The sequence below is a fragment of the Aythya ferina genome (genome assembly GCF_964211825.1).
Source record: "Aythya ferina genome assembly, chromosome: 2".
NCBI classification, from domain to species: Eukaryota; Metazoa; Chordata; class Aves; order Anseriformes; family Anatidae; genus Aythya; species Aythya ferina.
Genome location: NC_140297.1, coordinates 109,746,518 through 109,761,581, shown reverse-complemented (window position 1 = coordinate 109,761,581; position 15,064 = coordinate 109,746,518). Strand labels below are relative to the sequence as shown.

General features: G+C 45.5%; 1 protein-coding gene across 13 annotated transcripts in view; it reads right to left on the bottom strand.

Annotated features, from left to right (window-relative positions):
- Positions 1–10,810: 10,810 nt before the first annotated feature.
- DLGAP1 (DLG associated protein 1) overlaps positions 10,811–15,064 on the bottom strand; it is a 417,012-nt gene continuing 412,758 nt past the window's right edge. For all 13 annotated transcript variants that reach the window (XM_084510659.1, XM_084510658.1, XM_084510653.1 and 10 more), the window contains 2 exons: positions 14,172–14,324; positions 10,811–11,350 (listed from right to left, as the gene is read on the bottom strand). In XM_084510659.1, coding sequence (XP_084366785.1) covers positions 11,141–11,350; positions 14,172–14,324 — 363 coding nt within the window. In that variant the 3' untranslated portion in view covers positions 10,811–11,140. The remainder of the gene's footprint in view (positions 11,351–14,171; positions 14,325–15,064) is intronic.

Here is a 15,064-nt window from a genome sequence, read left to right as displayed (position 1 = left end):
CAGCGTGCAATCTCTGTTCTATGTACTTTACAACTCCTCGTGATTTACCGTGATAATCGAGAACTTAAAACAGAAGCCCGGCCCTGAACCTTTTCACTACAAGGAAAACAAGACCTTTGCACTGTCGGCTGAGCTCAGAGCCTCCATCCATGGCTCAGCCTCTTCTCAGGTGCAAAGAGCCCCAAAGTCCATGGAAATCAAAGTCATGCTGATGGCAGAGTGTTTTTCACTGAAGTAGGCGGAGACCGAGCGCTTTACTATGACACGAGATCTCTCCTGTCGACCTGCTTGTAAAAAAAAAAAAAGAGAGAGAAGGCACCCAACTGGTGGAAACAAGAGTATAAATGCCAGGATCACCAACAACATGCTGCCCATGGCTCAAAGTACAATCCGTGATGGGTAGGTGCTGAAACATTAACCAGACCTTGGGAAAGCGTCTGTAGTTGCCGCTTCGTGTCCACAGCAGCCCTCTGGCAAGCCGGGAAAGAGGACTGTGCTGTTGCTGTGCCGGGAGAAAGGGCACGGCGGTGTTTGCACAGCGCAGCTGGACCCGCCGGCGATGGCCCCACGGGGTGTGCGTGTGTGGGGTGGTGTCAGGGGCTGTAGTGAAAAGTTACGAGATTTTCCAGAGGGGGCCAGCACCCTGAGCCTCCCCAGATGAGCTGCAGGTTTTGGGAAGCATTAATAGTTTATGAAATGGAGGGTTGCAATGGCCAGGGGAGAAGGGGGTTGCTGGGAATGCTTTTGGGCTCACACCTCGGAAGGTCTGGATCTGGGTGGTGGTTTTAGTATTTATATTATGCGTTTATTTATTTTTGCCGCTGGTGAGCTGTGCTGGCAATGAAGCAAAGAGGCACAACAAGCCAGCAGCCGTTCTCGACTGCGCAAGCATTGTAATTGCTGCTCCCTGAACTCATCTGACACCAGGTACGGGCAAACATCCCTCGCTGCCTGGATGGGTGACAGTACATAAATCTTGGGAGCACTCTTGGGAATAATGAGCCTTTTCCAACTCTGCCTTTGAAGTCCAAAGAAATTGTGTGTGCTCAATTGATAGACGGTGGCACGGCGTGGCCCGGCTGTGCGTGGTGGTGCAGCACAGCTCCCAGGGCCTTGTCCTCACCCAGAGGAGGGGACAGCCGAGCTCGACACTCTCAGCTGTAGAAGCTGTCACCTCCTTCCCGAACGTGATACCGCCAGCAGGGAGCTGGCCTGCAGTGTTTTGTGAAGCTTGGTGCTGGGCCAAAAGCCATTCTGCAGTGCCCGCCCCTGCCATATAGGTGTGTAATATTAACTCACCTGGTTTCCGCTGCGGGCTCCTCCACAGCTGCTAACGTATCTCCACGTGTTATCAGTACGTCTCTGCTACTGACTTCCTCAGACTGGGTTTAAGGGACAACATGTTCCTGTTCGGGAGAAGCAAGGGGATGTCCTGCCCTGCTCGTGCTGAATCACTCTTACCTGGCAAGGGCTGGCAGAACAGTGAGGCCATGTTTTATTGTAGTGTACTACAGCTGCAGAAAAAGTGTTGGATTTGGGGTTTTTATCGGACGACTATTTCCTGATCAGGTTGATGAAGTCTTTAGGCGGAAGACTTTGCCTTCACATCTCTTTGTAAAACAATCGCTCTCCGAGTAGTGATAAAAGAACAAACACGCTCAATTACGACGCTTTAAATCATACAAGCCATTTCCACAGACAAATAACAAGATCACAGCAGGTGAGTTTTCTTTTAGCAAACACCATGAGACACAAACCATCAACATTCACACGGTGTTCAGCCCACCACAATGCAGCCTCTCCAGCTGGGTCTTTGGAGGCGCACTAGTAGGAATATTAAACCCCACTGAATACCTTCTTATGATATTCATAATTTAACCCCAACCGTGCATGTGTGTGACCAATACCGTGGACTGTGGCTGTGGGGCACAAGAGCCAACCCCCCAGTGATGCTGAGGACCGTGCCACAACTGCTCAGTCCCTGCTCCACTCACCATGCTTGCGCCGTGGTGGCTGGAGCCCTCTTAGGTGCTGTCAATATTCATCAGAAGCAACTTCTTAGAAGGAGCAATGTGGGAATAAGTGTGTTACTGTGTGAGCTGTCAGCAGATGTGCAAAGGACTTTTTGTATTGAAAAAGAAAAGAAAAAAAAAAAAAAGCATTAAAAATACCATTGCCATGTTGCCCTCTGGGTTTACACAAATGTGGCACAGAGAAGAATTAGGCTTTTGCAGTTTCATGTTTCCTTGACCTTTTGAGAGAGGAATTAAAAATCAGATCCAACTTCTGCTCCCAGTTACAATGCTGAAAGTCCAGAGCAAATATAATGTACTGGCTCCTGAGGTGTGGGAGCAGAATTTCATCTTGCCTTCTGAAAAACCTGAGAGAGAGCTGAGGTATAAAGAGGCTTGAATAAAAGCTGGATCATCTGAGTGCTAAACCTCTCTCCCAGGTGGGTGCAATTACTGGTGTGTAAGCAGATTCCTTCACCTGCTCTGGTGGGGTTTCTGACTTGGGATCAGTGCAAGGTTTGGAGAAAACACACATCTCCTCCAGCATGATGTCTGCTCACAGTGCGATGAGGAGCGTGCCGTGGGAAGAAGCTCGCAGCCAGCAGCATCCCTGCTGTGACGCAGCTGCTGGAGCCCGGCGGTGGTGGCCGTGCCTGCTGCAGCAGCAGCAGAGAGGCAAGCAGAGCTGCTGTGCCAGCACCCGCGTCGCTTGACACTTAGAAAGCCCTCGGACCATTAACACTAAGCTCATGCGTGCTGCATGACATGAAAACATTTCCAGTTAAAGATCATTTCAGACTGTCGTTATGTTGACTTACGCAAATGTTGACAAACAAAATCTGCTTGGATTATGCTCTAACGACAAGCTCTGCGTGCTTCAACAGGTTTTCTTTGTTTTGGCTTGGTTTCTTGTATTTATTTTCAGCCGCTCACTGCTAAGACATATTTTTGTTCTGAGAGGACAAATGCAGCGGGGGTTGCTTCCTACCTGGAATCTCGACATTGCCTGGGAGAAGCTGGCTGCCACGAATCATCACTGCAAAATGCTGTACAGCACACACATAGCTTTTTTTTTTTTTTTTTTTTTTTTTTTTCCCCCTTTTGGAGACAAGCACGTGGCTATTAAACAAAGGACAAGAAGTGAGGGGAGTACACTGCAATTTGCTAATGTGTGGCTGGGTTCCCAGTTCCCTGTGCATTCCTGCAGCCAGACTGCAGTCGTCATGATGCTATTGCCAGGAAAGATGTAAACAAAAGGAAACTCTCTCTGTCAGTTGAAGCATTAGGTTAATCGTGCAAAACAATATTTCGTAGTCATTGAGGTCAAGCCATGTGCTCCCTAGTTATCATAGATGTTATTCGCTCTATACAGATATACAGCTTCATTGGCATATAGCACCGGTTTTTACATCTCTTTAAATCTCAGCAGTATTTACTATGTGGTGAGTCAGGGCACTGAGTAAGGCCATCAGCCCCTGTCATGCAGGACTGTGACTTAAAATTCAGGTGCTTTAGGCACAGCTCTTTTGGGATCACTTGGAGATTGGCAGAGAAACATTTTTCTGTTGAAGTAGTGAAACGATCATCTTTATGCCTCAGCCAAATTTTACAACTGGAAATTATTCTGGGGCGAAGTCTCCTTTTTTTTCCTAACACTGCAATCACAACTGCGAAACTTCACTTAAAATCAAAGGCCGGTGTTTATTCTGGGTTAAAACAGCTGCTAGCAAGATGGGAACAAGACTCAGACTCTTCTTTCCCACCATGAGGGCTTACACAAGAGCAGTGACAGCCGTGAACTGACCTGGAACTTTTAACTCACATTATTTGTGTTAAACCTGTGCCATGTCCTCCTCTAATCGGTGTCTTTTCAGCTGTGTGTGATGGAGCCCTGCCCTGTGCAAGCCCTGGTGTTGTCCAGGTTCTTACATCTCCTGTGTCTTCAGCTGGGGTTTACAGAGCTGCTTGGGAGTATGATGCTGCCCCAATACGTTTGAGGCTTGCAAATTGCGTGGTGTACATAGTAGTCGTGGTGGTACTGATGCCCTGGGAAGGGATGTCAGATACTCAGAAACTATTTAACAAAATTTTGCTCCACGACGGGAAGGAATTTCCTCTTCAGCCGTTGCTACAGACTGTAACAGCAAATGCTTTTTTCACAGATTGAATTATTGCAGTTTTAATGATGTTGTCCACCCTCTTCTGCTCCATCCTTCTTCTTTCCACTTTCTCCTTCCCTAGGGCCACTGGTGAGACTCCCTGCTGCAGCTCTCAGTGCCACAGCCTGTGTTGTCCATGCTTGTTTTGCCCCAGTAGCAAGGCTGAATGCCACGGCAGTTTTGCTGCATCGCCTGTGAACTGCCTGGACAGTGTCAATCTTTTACCTTTCACTGTCAGTGGTTGTGTAGAGAGATGAGGAATGACACACACACAGATGGAATGGATATCTCCATCTCCCCTTAGGGCAAGGGTAGATGTGATTTGCCAGACCTAGCTACAAATTGAAGAAGTCTCAGTATTTTATTTTATTTTTTCCATGTGATAGGAAAGTTTTCTTCCTAAGACCAGCAAAACAACTGGAGCACCCTGACTTGCTACCATGAACACTTATTTCACCACCTTCCCCCACCCAAAAAAAAAAAAAAAAAAAAAGAAAAGAAAAAAGGACATGCTAGAGGATGACAAATAGCACAGCCCAATTCATGCAATGCATTAACATCTCACCGCTACACACTTTCTGGAGCATACACAACAAAGGAAGGAATGATTACAGTTCTGGTTCAAGGACCACAGCAATCCAGCGCTGAACATGCACTTGTGAAGCAATTCCAGATTGCAATTTTGAGCACCGATAGCCAGTACAATAGGAAAAATAAGCCACGCTGTATTAAGGACATGCCTTTGATAATTCTCTCTTTATAGCTAAAAGCCAGGGATAGCTGGTAGGCTTGGCATCCCGCTGGGGAAATGGGATAGTTGCACAGGAAGGGGTTGCCTTTTGCCATTTCACATCTACGCTCCCAATTTCTAGCCTCCAGCCTGAACCCTGTGCCTCAGCATGCAGCTGTTTGCACAAGTGACTTATCGTGCCTCCGCGAGCTACCCGGCACCCAGAAAACATCCTTCTCACTGCTCTACTGCTTTAACTCCTTGCAAGGCCCATCCCTATGTGCAAACCTTTGACAGCTTTAAAACGTTGCAGAGCAGCAGCTTCCTGGGGACGCTCTGGGGCTGGGCAACCTCTGGATTCTCCAGCAGCACTGAAGCACTCCAGCATTTCTCCTCTTTGAATAGAGCTGGCAAAATCCGTAATTGCTTCCATTCTGCTTGGCTAGAAAAGAGAAAAAGCCAGGCACCCCACCACGGGGACTGCTCAACACAGAGCAGATATGATGGAGGCCTCTGCACCAGGGCTCATCCACCAGAGGTGATGGCTGTGCTCAGGCTGTTTTTTTGTTTGCTTGTTTTCTTTCTCTATTTTCTCTCTTTCTCTTTATATTTTTTCCCTTTCGTGTGTTTTTTTTCCTTCCCCTGGGTGGAGCAGCACCGGTGAGGTGATGACTTACCTGCCACAACTTGGGAGATAGCGATCTTGAACTGACAATGTTCACACAATGCCCCAGTAGAGCTTTTCTGGCTCTAATTTCTATGATTATGTTGTTACCGGATCAGTGAAGAGAACCATGAAAAACACAATTACCAGGAAGCCCTGCTCCTTTCCTTGTCTCTTTGTCTTGCTGCAGATTGGGCATGTGACTCACAGAGAAATAGAAGACCGGCTGTATTCGTTTGTATGACCCAAAAGGGTGCTGCCTGCTGATCAGACCCAAGCGTGGGAAAGCCTGGCCGCTGGCTGAAAAGGCCGCTCACGTCATGTTTTGCAGCTGGCATTCGAACGCATCCTGGTGAATCAGGCGACAGCAGCTACCTTGCCTGCTACGACGGCAGCTGAGCAGGAGCAGAGGCGCTGCGAAAACCTCCCTCCTGTATTGGCAGCACAGGGAAGGGAGGAATGAAGGTTGTCAATGAGCTTGGTATGGCAGGACGGCAATTTTTTGGGGGTCTTTGGCATGGCATCAGACTAAAGGAAAAGGGGACAGGCAGGCTTTGACTGTGGGTGTTGGTGGCAGGCTTGCTCAGTGCAAGCCCCCTTGTGCATCATGTGCTGCTCGGGCGGACCCCGACCCTTCTGATGCACAGTGGGGAAGGAGAACCTCGTGGGCTGACTGCCACTCCCAAGTATTATGAATTGCTATCAAAAAATATCGTCTGTCTCCAAGTTAGCACAGACTCAGCAGGTTTGATGGGCGAGCATGCTCCAAAGGGATGGTTAAAATGTGTTATTTGCCTATTGCGTGCTGCAAAAATAAATATCCGAAGCATGAGAGAACAAACCTTGGCAAACAAAAGCGTCAACAAGCTGTGTTTGTGGGGGAAGGCTCATCATTTGGAGGGAACGTTGAGCTGGAAGGGAACACTGAGTATAAATAAGGATAAAGTTTACCTTAAGCAGGCATGAAAGGCAGGGCTATGAGCCACAGCTTGGACTTTGCCATTCTTCCGGTGAGACAAGGGTTTGTAACACGTCTGCTATCTTGTGCTCTCTGATGTGGCCTCGCTGCAGAACGATACCAGCCACTGCAGGAAGGTTTTTAAATAATAAGACATTTTTAGTGGGGGCACCCCTAGTTTGTCAGTTTATGAGCGACCAGGGAGACTGAATTCCCGCAGATGAAGGGATCCCACTGTCAGATCTCAGTAGTAAAATATGGTAAAACTTTTACCTGAAGTTTTGCTGCCTCTAGATCACAAATCTTTTTGATCTCCCTGGGTCTCAAGAGTGGACAAATGGTACATGGTGGATCGCTAGCATGCTATTCGTACGGTTGTGAGGCGTATAGACTGAAATTTGCTAAAATGCCAGCATTTGCTGGTACAGCCGAGAGCAGTAACACCATCTGGAAACACTGCTACAGGATTTGGTGACTGTCGTTATTACACCAACTGGGAAAAACCCAGCCAGAAGGCAGGGTGAAGGGAAGCCCAGCCACTTCTGCTCAGCACCTCAGAGATATTTCGGCCATCCCTGGGGATGAGCACGGTGTGGCGAAACACTGAGTGGCGCAGAGCTGCTCCAGGCCTCGTTGGCCACTGCCCGCCCAACATCTGCCGTCCCTGGTGGGATTTGGCCAGCCCCCGTGCAGAAGTGCCTTCAGAGGTTTTCCTGAGGATCAGGGGTGGGATGATGGTGGGTTTTGGCCCACGAGGAGCCCTGTGCTGAGGGCACTGCCAGGGCCAGCAGCGCGGCTCTGCATCCAAGACCTGGCAGGATCAGTCTTGGGCTCTGAGCACTAGGAGCGAAACAGGCCCCTGGCCGGGCCTTTATCCGCAGCCACCTCAAGTGAAGCCTTTCGGCGGTTCCGGGCGAGTGAATTTGTATTGAAAACCCACAGCTCTTACAAGCAGTGCATTAATTATTTTATTAATTTGCTCTTTTTACATTATGGGAAACATTCATCTATTTACATTTTCCTGTCCACACACAAACTAGATAGATAATCCTATGAAAACCCAAATCATTAAGCCATAAAAACACTCTCCTCTGTCTAAAGGCTTTCAAATTTGTGTCTTTTGTTTCAAATCAAAAACATTTTTAAAATCGCATTTGGGAATGCAGGTAGGCCAGTGATTTACATTCCAGTTACTTAAAATATGTATTTGACCTTTTTCCTTAAAAAAAAAAAATCGAAAAAAGAAACAACCAAAAAAAACCCAATAAATTCACAAAGATACAGTTCAAATTAAAATGATAGTGCACATCAAAGCGTTAAGGGAACACCAATAAATAAACTGAAATATATTACAAATAAATTATTTCTATTTACCTTTTCAAATATTAAAAATCTTTAATCCATTTCTTCATCTTTCTTTACAAAAAGATTATGAGAATTTCATGGAAACATCTGCAAAAAATATAATAAATACTTTTTTTTTTTTTTCTTTTTAACTTTTGAAGCAGGAGACAAAACCAACCTTTTCTAAAATTTCCCCAAGGAAAAAAAAAAAAAAAGAAAGAAAGAAAAAAAAAGAAATACTTTAGTACGAAAGTGAAACAGAATATAGGCATTTTTAATATACACTGGGCAGGTTAGACTAAAAACAAATAGTTACAAAAACAGATGATACAGCAAATATACTATTTGTGTATTAGTACTGGTAAATGAGTCAAGTGGTTAACTCGTGGCATTCTAGGGGCAGAAGTATTATATTTTATATTTACCGGTCTTGGCTTTATTTTTAAACTTTTGCTAAAAAACTAAGCAAACATTGCAATTCTCTCTCCAGAGCCAAATGATCTAACAGGCATTCAGCTAAGAATATTTAAAATATATAAGAAAAATATTCTGTGATATACAAATACAATAATTCATAATATACAAGACTAGATAGTCTTCCCTTTTCTGCTTTTTTTAGGGGGGCACTTGCTAGATATAAATTTCTGTAGCCACTTGTCAACCAAAATCTTAACTCATCTTTCATAAAACATCCACAAAACTAAATAATCTGAAACACATCTGTGAATGTGGACTCTCACCTGGATACAGCTTTGTATACCTCAGTACAAATGAGTTCCAAATAATTAATACTTAATACGACTATATGCTCAAAAGTGGCAGTTGGCACTAGTATATACTGCAAACACGGTGAAGTTTCGTTGCTGCTAAAAGTCAGATGAAGTGTTTCAAAACTAGCAAACACACGGGTATTCGAACGCTGAGAGGGTCAAACCTTTCAAAGCTCCTATAACACAAAGCACTCTAGGGTTACACTGGATTTCCGATTACTCTAGTTAAAAGTCTTTTATATATTAAATTATTAGCCCTTATCTTGTAAACCACAGCAGTAAGTATTTGTGCCCTGTTTATAAAGACATAGCTCAGATATCAATGGCTTTGAGAGGTAGCAAATTCTCTAGTGGTTTTAGTATGCTCTCGTGAAAATACTTGGTGCCAGAACCTATTACCTCTCCTATTTTCTTGAGTAAAATTAAATTAGCACCTGGCTATGATGTCGTAGGAAAAGAAGCTGTCTGGCATGACCTCGATGAATACTTTTAGCACGAGCTTCATTTTTCGATGACAATTTCCAATGCTCTGAAAACGCGAGCTGCAGGATTTCACCAGCGCTGCAGTGGGAAGTCGCAGAGGCTGGGCCAGCTTTTAACAGCTAAGGGCATAGAAAGCCAGCGCTGGTTTGCTGCCCTCAGTGCACACCATGCCCCACCATGGGGCTGGCTGTCCCTAAGCCTGTCCCCAGCAGGAGCAGAAGGCCGCCTTCCTCTCCCAGGTGCCTCAGGTGATGGATGGGGACCACAGAGCAGTCTGGAGAGCACCACCCTGGGACCCCGGGCACAGCCATGTTGGCCAAACCCGCTGTCCCCAATTCTGCCATCCCCAGCATGTGCCAGGGAGGCACACGTGCGCACACCCACACCTTGTTGTCGTTGGCACATGGGGCACAGCTTTCCTCATTTTGGCACAAGAGCTTCCCGCAGCTGAGCGGGCAGAAGACCCCAGCTCGGCTGGGGGGTGGCTGGGGGGCCAGAGAGCAGGGCCGACCGCTCCCGCTCCTCCCCAGCCCTATTGTCTGTGATTTACCCCCGGTATTAATGAGCTACTTGGGATGCATATTTTTCGTGATTGCAAAACAATGGCAGAAGCGGGGGTAGGAAAGCTTGTTGTGGAAAGAAATTAAGTTCATATTGATCCCGTAACTTGTGAAAAATACTTTATTGTTCTTGTTCAGATGGGTACTTTATACTATTAGGAGACTGATTTAGAAACTTACTCCTAGATAACGGACCATTTGGTGATAAGCAGTCTGCACGGTAGCATACAACCAGCTGTGGATAAAGCAAAGCCTTGCCTGGAGAAGCATCGCAGGCTCTGTGTACAACAATTCGCTTACAGGTGTTGGTGTGTGGCTGTGTGTACATGTGAGATCGGATAGTCCCACCAAGAGTAAGACATCAACAAAACCAAGCTTTTTTTTTTTTTGCCTTTTTTTTTTTTTTTTTAACCAATATAATCCATACAATACAATACAAGAGGAATTGACAATACAGTACAATTTTAAAAACTCTTAATACTTGGACAAGAAAATCCTTCTTTTATATTATCTTCAACTGTCCTTGCTTCTTATCTCCTTCCTTTTCACTCTTTTATTGCCTTTCAAAATAGATTATTTCCCTGGAAGATCGAATTTACAATCTTCTGCTGATTGAAATGTTTAAGTAGTGATTGATGAAATAAAAATGAGGCAGTTTGTGCAGCTGTGAGTGTGCAGGCATCTTTCCACAGGATCTTTTCTATCCCTCGCCATCTCACCTGCAGGATATGCTTCCATTTTTCACCCCCAGCTCTGTGTTTCTACCTCCCCCTCCCCGCTCCCGCCCCAACCTCTCCCCCCCCTTTGTGACTCCTTAAATTCAGGTGAGAAGGTGTGATTCAGAGGTTTAGAATAAAGTGCGCCATCTACTTTAGGAAAAAAAAAAAAGTAATAAAAAGAGGGGAATCCGAGTCATAGCTCCTTTCATCTTTTATGAGGAAGACGGCAGAGTCCAAAAGGATCACCCTGCATGACTGAAATTTCCAAAATCCCCTGCGGTTTGATATTGCTGTACACTAGGTAACAGGCTAGCTTTAGATCAACTAAAGGTTGTGAGTGGGTTAAATGGAGCGCCTACTGTACAGGAGCGCGTGTGCATGGGAGTCTGAGCGCCGCGTTTATTGGTTTCAAACAGAAAGAGGATCGCACTCGTTTACATGAGGCAAGGTGGCAGCATCAGTACATGTGTGACAAAGCATCGTGATGACATGGGCAAACCTTCAGGAAGCGAGGGTGGTTAGAGGACACCTCTTGGAGGACCGACAACTACGCCACGGCGGTGGGATTCATCGGGGTCACCGGGACTGCGTACAGAGAGAGGGGAGGGAGGGGTAGGGGGAGAGAGCAGAGAGAGGAGGAGGTACAAATACTCGGTGGTGGTGACCTGGAGCAGGAGCCTAGAGGGGCAGATTGTACAGGAGACTTGTCTTGCCAGAGAGAGTCCTCCTGGTCGGATCCCTTCATAGCCTGGTCTGGGCTTCGGGGATGTATATCTCAATGCTTTCGGCGCTCTCGGTGGCTGAGTTCTGCCGGACGGACGCCGCGCGCTTGGCAGCCATCAGCCGCTTCCGGGCCTCCTGACGCTGCGAGCTCTCCAGAGAGCGTTCCCGGATGAGCGGCACCTGACCTTTCGATGGCTTCTTTGGCACTGGAGGAGGGACCCTTCTCTCCTGATCAAAGCAGAAGGTTAATGGCATTATACAGCTTCTCAGGGAAAGGCGGGAAAAACTAGGACGCGTCAGTAGTTAGAACACACATTTTACCTACGGTCTGTTAGCTCCTATCTGCCCTTTAGTCTTCAGTGAACTGGCTAGAAACTGAGCTAGAGAGGAGAGCGTCTCAGGCGCGGCCTTGTACCACCGGCACCGCTTCACGCGGCTGAGGAATAAATCCTGCTCTCTGCAGCGCGACCCCGGGGGGCCCCGGCTCCTGCAGCTCTGTTAACAAGCCCGGCTGACCGCAGCCGGCACCGCCGGGATGGGGCCGAGATGTGCACATCACCTCACCCCCCAAAAACGGCACCGAGGCAGCGTGAGGTGGTCCTGCGGCAGCGCTGGGACGCGGTGGGCTCGGCATCCCACCTGCGGCTGTCAGCTAGCTGCCTGCGTGTGGTTGGTGCGTCAGGGTGATAACCATCCAAAAAAATAACAACAAAACCAGATATTCATGTACATATTTCATAGAAACTTAGTAGCCTGCTCCCAAGTCCCCTGCTTTGGGTCTGCCTGTGCAAGCTTGTATAAACCCTGGCCTCCTGCTAAATAGGCATGCCACACTACAGCCAGCTCTAGCTTGAAAAACTGGTAGGAAAAAATTAAACACCATGAAGGGAACATGCATTAATCATCACGGTGGTGGCTAGCTGCAGATACGCGATTGACAAGGAGGACTTTTATGTACAGCCTGGTGCGTGGGTACAAAAAAAAAAAAAAATCAGAGCGGGATCTTTCCTGAAAAAGAAAAGTGTATTCAGGTCTGAATTTCAGGCGTCCACAAAGACTTTGTCAAGTTAATTAGATTGTCTTTTAAGTTACATCCCCTTCCAACTGTGAACACGGCCTCTGAACGAAGGGATTTTATCACACTACAAAGGTCCCATTCTGCCCTTGCGTTTTCTCTCATGCTGATCACAACAGCGTCCACGGCTTGAAAGATAAAGGTGCTTAGTTACACTTATTCATACTTTGCTTTTTCTCTCCATCCAAGGATTAATCTATGCTGCTTAAAAAGGACCCAATGGCAAAGGCCAAAGGCGATTGCAAATATCATTTCCACAGAAAGTTTTTTCTTTTCTTTTTCTTTTTAAGAAATGAAATGTTCTGTTTCATTTATAATCATAGACAAATGCTCACTGAACGAGGAACACAGTCAGTGTCATTCTTTAAAATGTGTAATCTTTACCTGCCTACCATAGGTCTCTTTCTTCAGCACTACTTAACTTCCTTTAACCCATTATAGTCTTCTTTTTGTTGGAAACTCTTTGAAATGTTTTTCAGAAGCAAACAAAAAGCACAGCTTTTTAAGGAAATCTCTTGTTTCTTACTGCCACAATTAAAAACACTTGGCCTACCTGCTCGACTAGATACGCTAACGAAAGACCATACACCAGCGTTTCTGTGCATGCACATTTGGCGTTTTTAACTTCCTTTTCCGACAGATATTGGGAAAAAAATAAAAAAAAAGAAGATAAGAAAATGACTTGCCTTCAGTACCTCGGGCTAGGAAAACACATTCCCATGCATCCCCCTACAAAACACTAGGTGTGCACAAATGGCGTGAGCATGGCACGACTAAGTCAGGAATGAATGAGTATTTAGTCTTGACCGGAGGAGGGAGAGTGCTACCAGCACTGCCTTTGCAAACTTCCTGCTGCAAGATTAACGGGGTTCATTATCGTTATTGTTATCTGTCCAAAACAAAACACCGATTTGGTCATTGGGAGTGAGCTAACCATGAGTTCGGGGGGCCCAGACATCTGGCTGAGCCACTGTACCTCTAGGTCTTGTCCCCCTCCTTCTGGCATCCCTACCTGCTTGCTCTACTCATTGGTACCAGACCAGCCACAGAAAGTCTAACAGAGAGTCAGCCATCAAATTACATACCTACAGGAGGCACAGCAGGGCATTAGACTGTTGGTTCCTCTAGGAACAGACCTGCCCTTTAAGTACCTGCTGAAACATTTGTGTATTTTGGCTCACCCCAGCGCTGTTCGTCTTGATGTGGATTGTGAGGAGAAAAATAAGGCAATGGTGCTGAATGAGAATGGGAAGTGAAATGTGGCTCACACTTGGAGATGTGTTTGTTTTTTCATGGTGACAGAAGAAGACTACATTTAAATAAAACCCCCAAAGCTCCAGATGATTTTTATGCTCTCTTGGATAAACAGCACTACCAGCCAAGTGGACCTGTTTATGAAATCATCCATTAAAAACAAACAAACAAACAAAAACCAAACCAAACAAACAAACTAAAAAAGAACAATAACAACAACAACAAAAAAAGATGTGGAAATTCTTTCATGTGACATTTTGGAAGGCATATTTTTGATATTGCTCTGTTTGTAATCTGGTTACCAAAGTCAGTGATGGTTACAGTGCTTCCCTATTTTTTTCAGTAACACAACCTAGAACTCTTGCTATATGCAATAATATGAACCGTAAATGTGATTTATTTAATTTTAAGAATCAATATATAAGGCAGTTCCTTCCAACGATTGATCGTCTAATATGATTAAATGTAAAGCTTAACAAAGTACCACATTCCCATTATCCGATTCACAAAGACAGATTTGGTTTAAAAATATGCCTGAAACATATTACAGATAATATCCCAGATGATTATTATGTAAACATTGTCATTACAATGAAATTAATTTGATATGAGCTTCATTTCACATTTTTAACGTCAACGCTGTAACACAGAGGCCTATTTAATTTGTCCAGTATTTGTGCAGGGTTTTAAATGAAGCATACAAAATCTACAATGTTCTACCTTCTTGTCATGAGGATCCATCTGTTTCCAATTATTGGCCTTTAACTGATGAAGTTCATCAAATTTCATACTAATATTTTCTATGGACAACTGCAGCATATCCCAAAACCCTGCTAAATCCTGGGAGGTCGGCCGTGGATGTGCATTAGGATTCTGTACAACAGAAGAAGAAAAAAACAACAGTTGGGCTTTAGTACCTCTTAATGTAAAGCATTTGTGCAAATGGTTATGAATCTTGCTAGGAAAGCAGTTTCAGCAGAGAGAGCCATCAAGGAGACATGAGAGAGAAACCACAACGAGCACTGACTGGGTTTTTATTTGCAAAGGGGCTGTGGCAGCATCAAGCCACTGTGTCCCCATGGGCTTGTGGACACCACCCAGTGGGTTCAAGGGTTCAGTGTTATCATCCTGATAACACTGAAATCAATTGCCAGCCTCCTCTTCACTTTGACAAGGAAGGATTCCCCACGATATTGATGCTTGCAGGAACACTGGGACCTGTGAAAGCGTACTGTTGCTGCATGTATACACAGTGATGGACAGATGCACAAACACTTCTCCCACACAATCTGAATCTAAAGCCTACAAAAAGCCACCATTTCAGGTAAAATCACTTGTCATACTCCTCAGGCCATTTATTTATTTATTTATTTATTTATTTTACAAGAATAATCTCTGCAGGATGAAAAGCTCTGAAGAAAACACATAGAAGCACAGCAATCTTTTTTTTTTTTTTTTTTTCAGGCTCATTTTTGGGAAGAGTGATATGCCAGACACACTGCTGGCCCACAGCTGGTGGGCCCTGGGCCTTGAGAGAGGCAGGACAGCCACGGTACCTCTCTCTCTGCACCATACATACATCAGCTGCATCATGCTGGATGTGCCATGCAGGG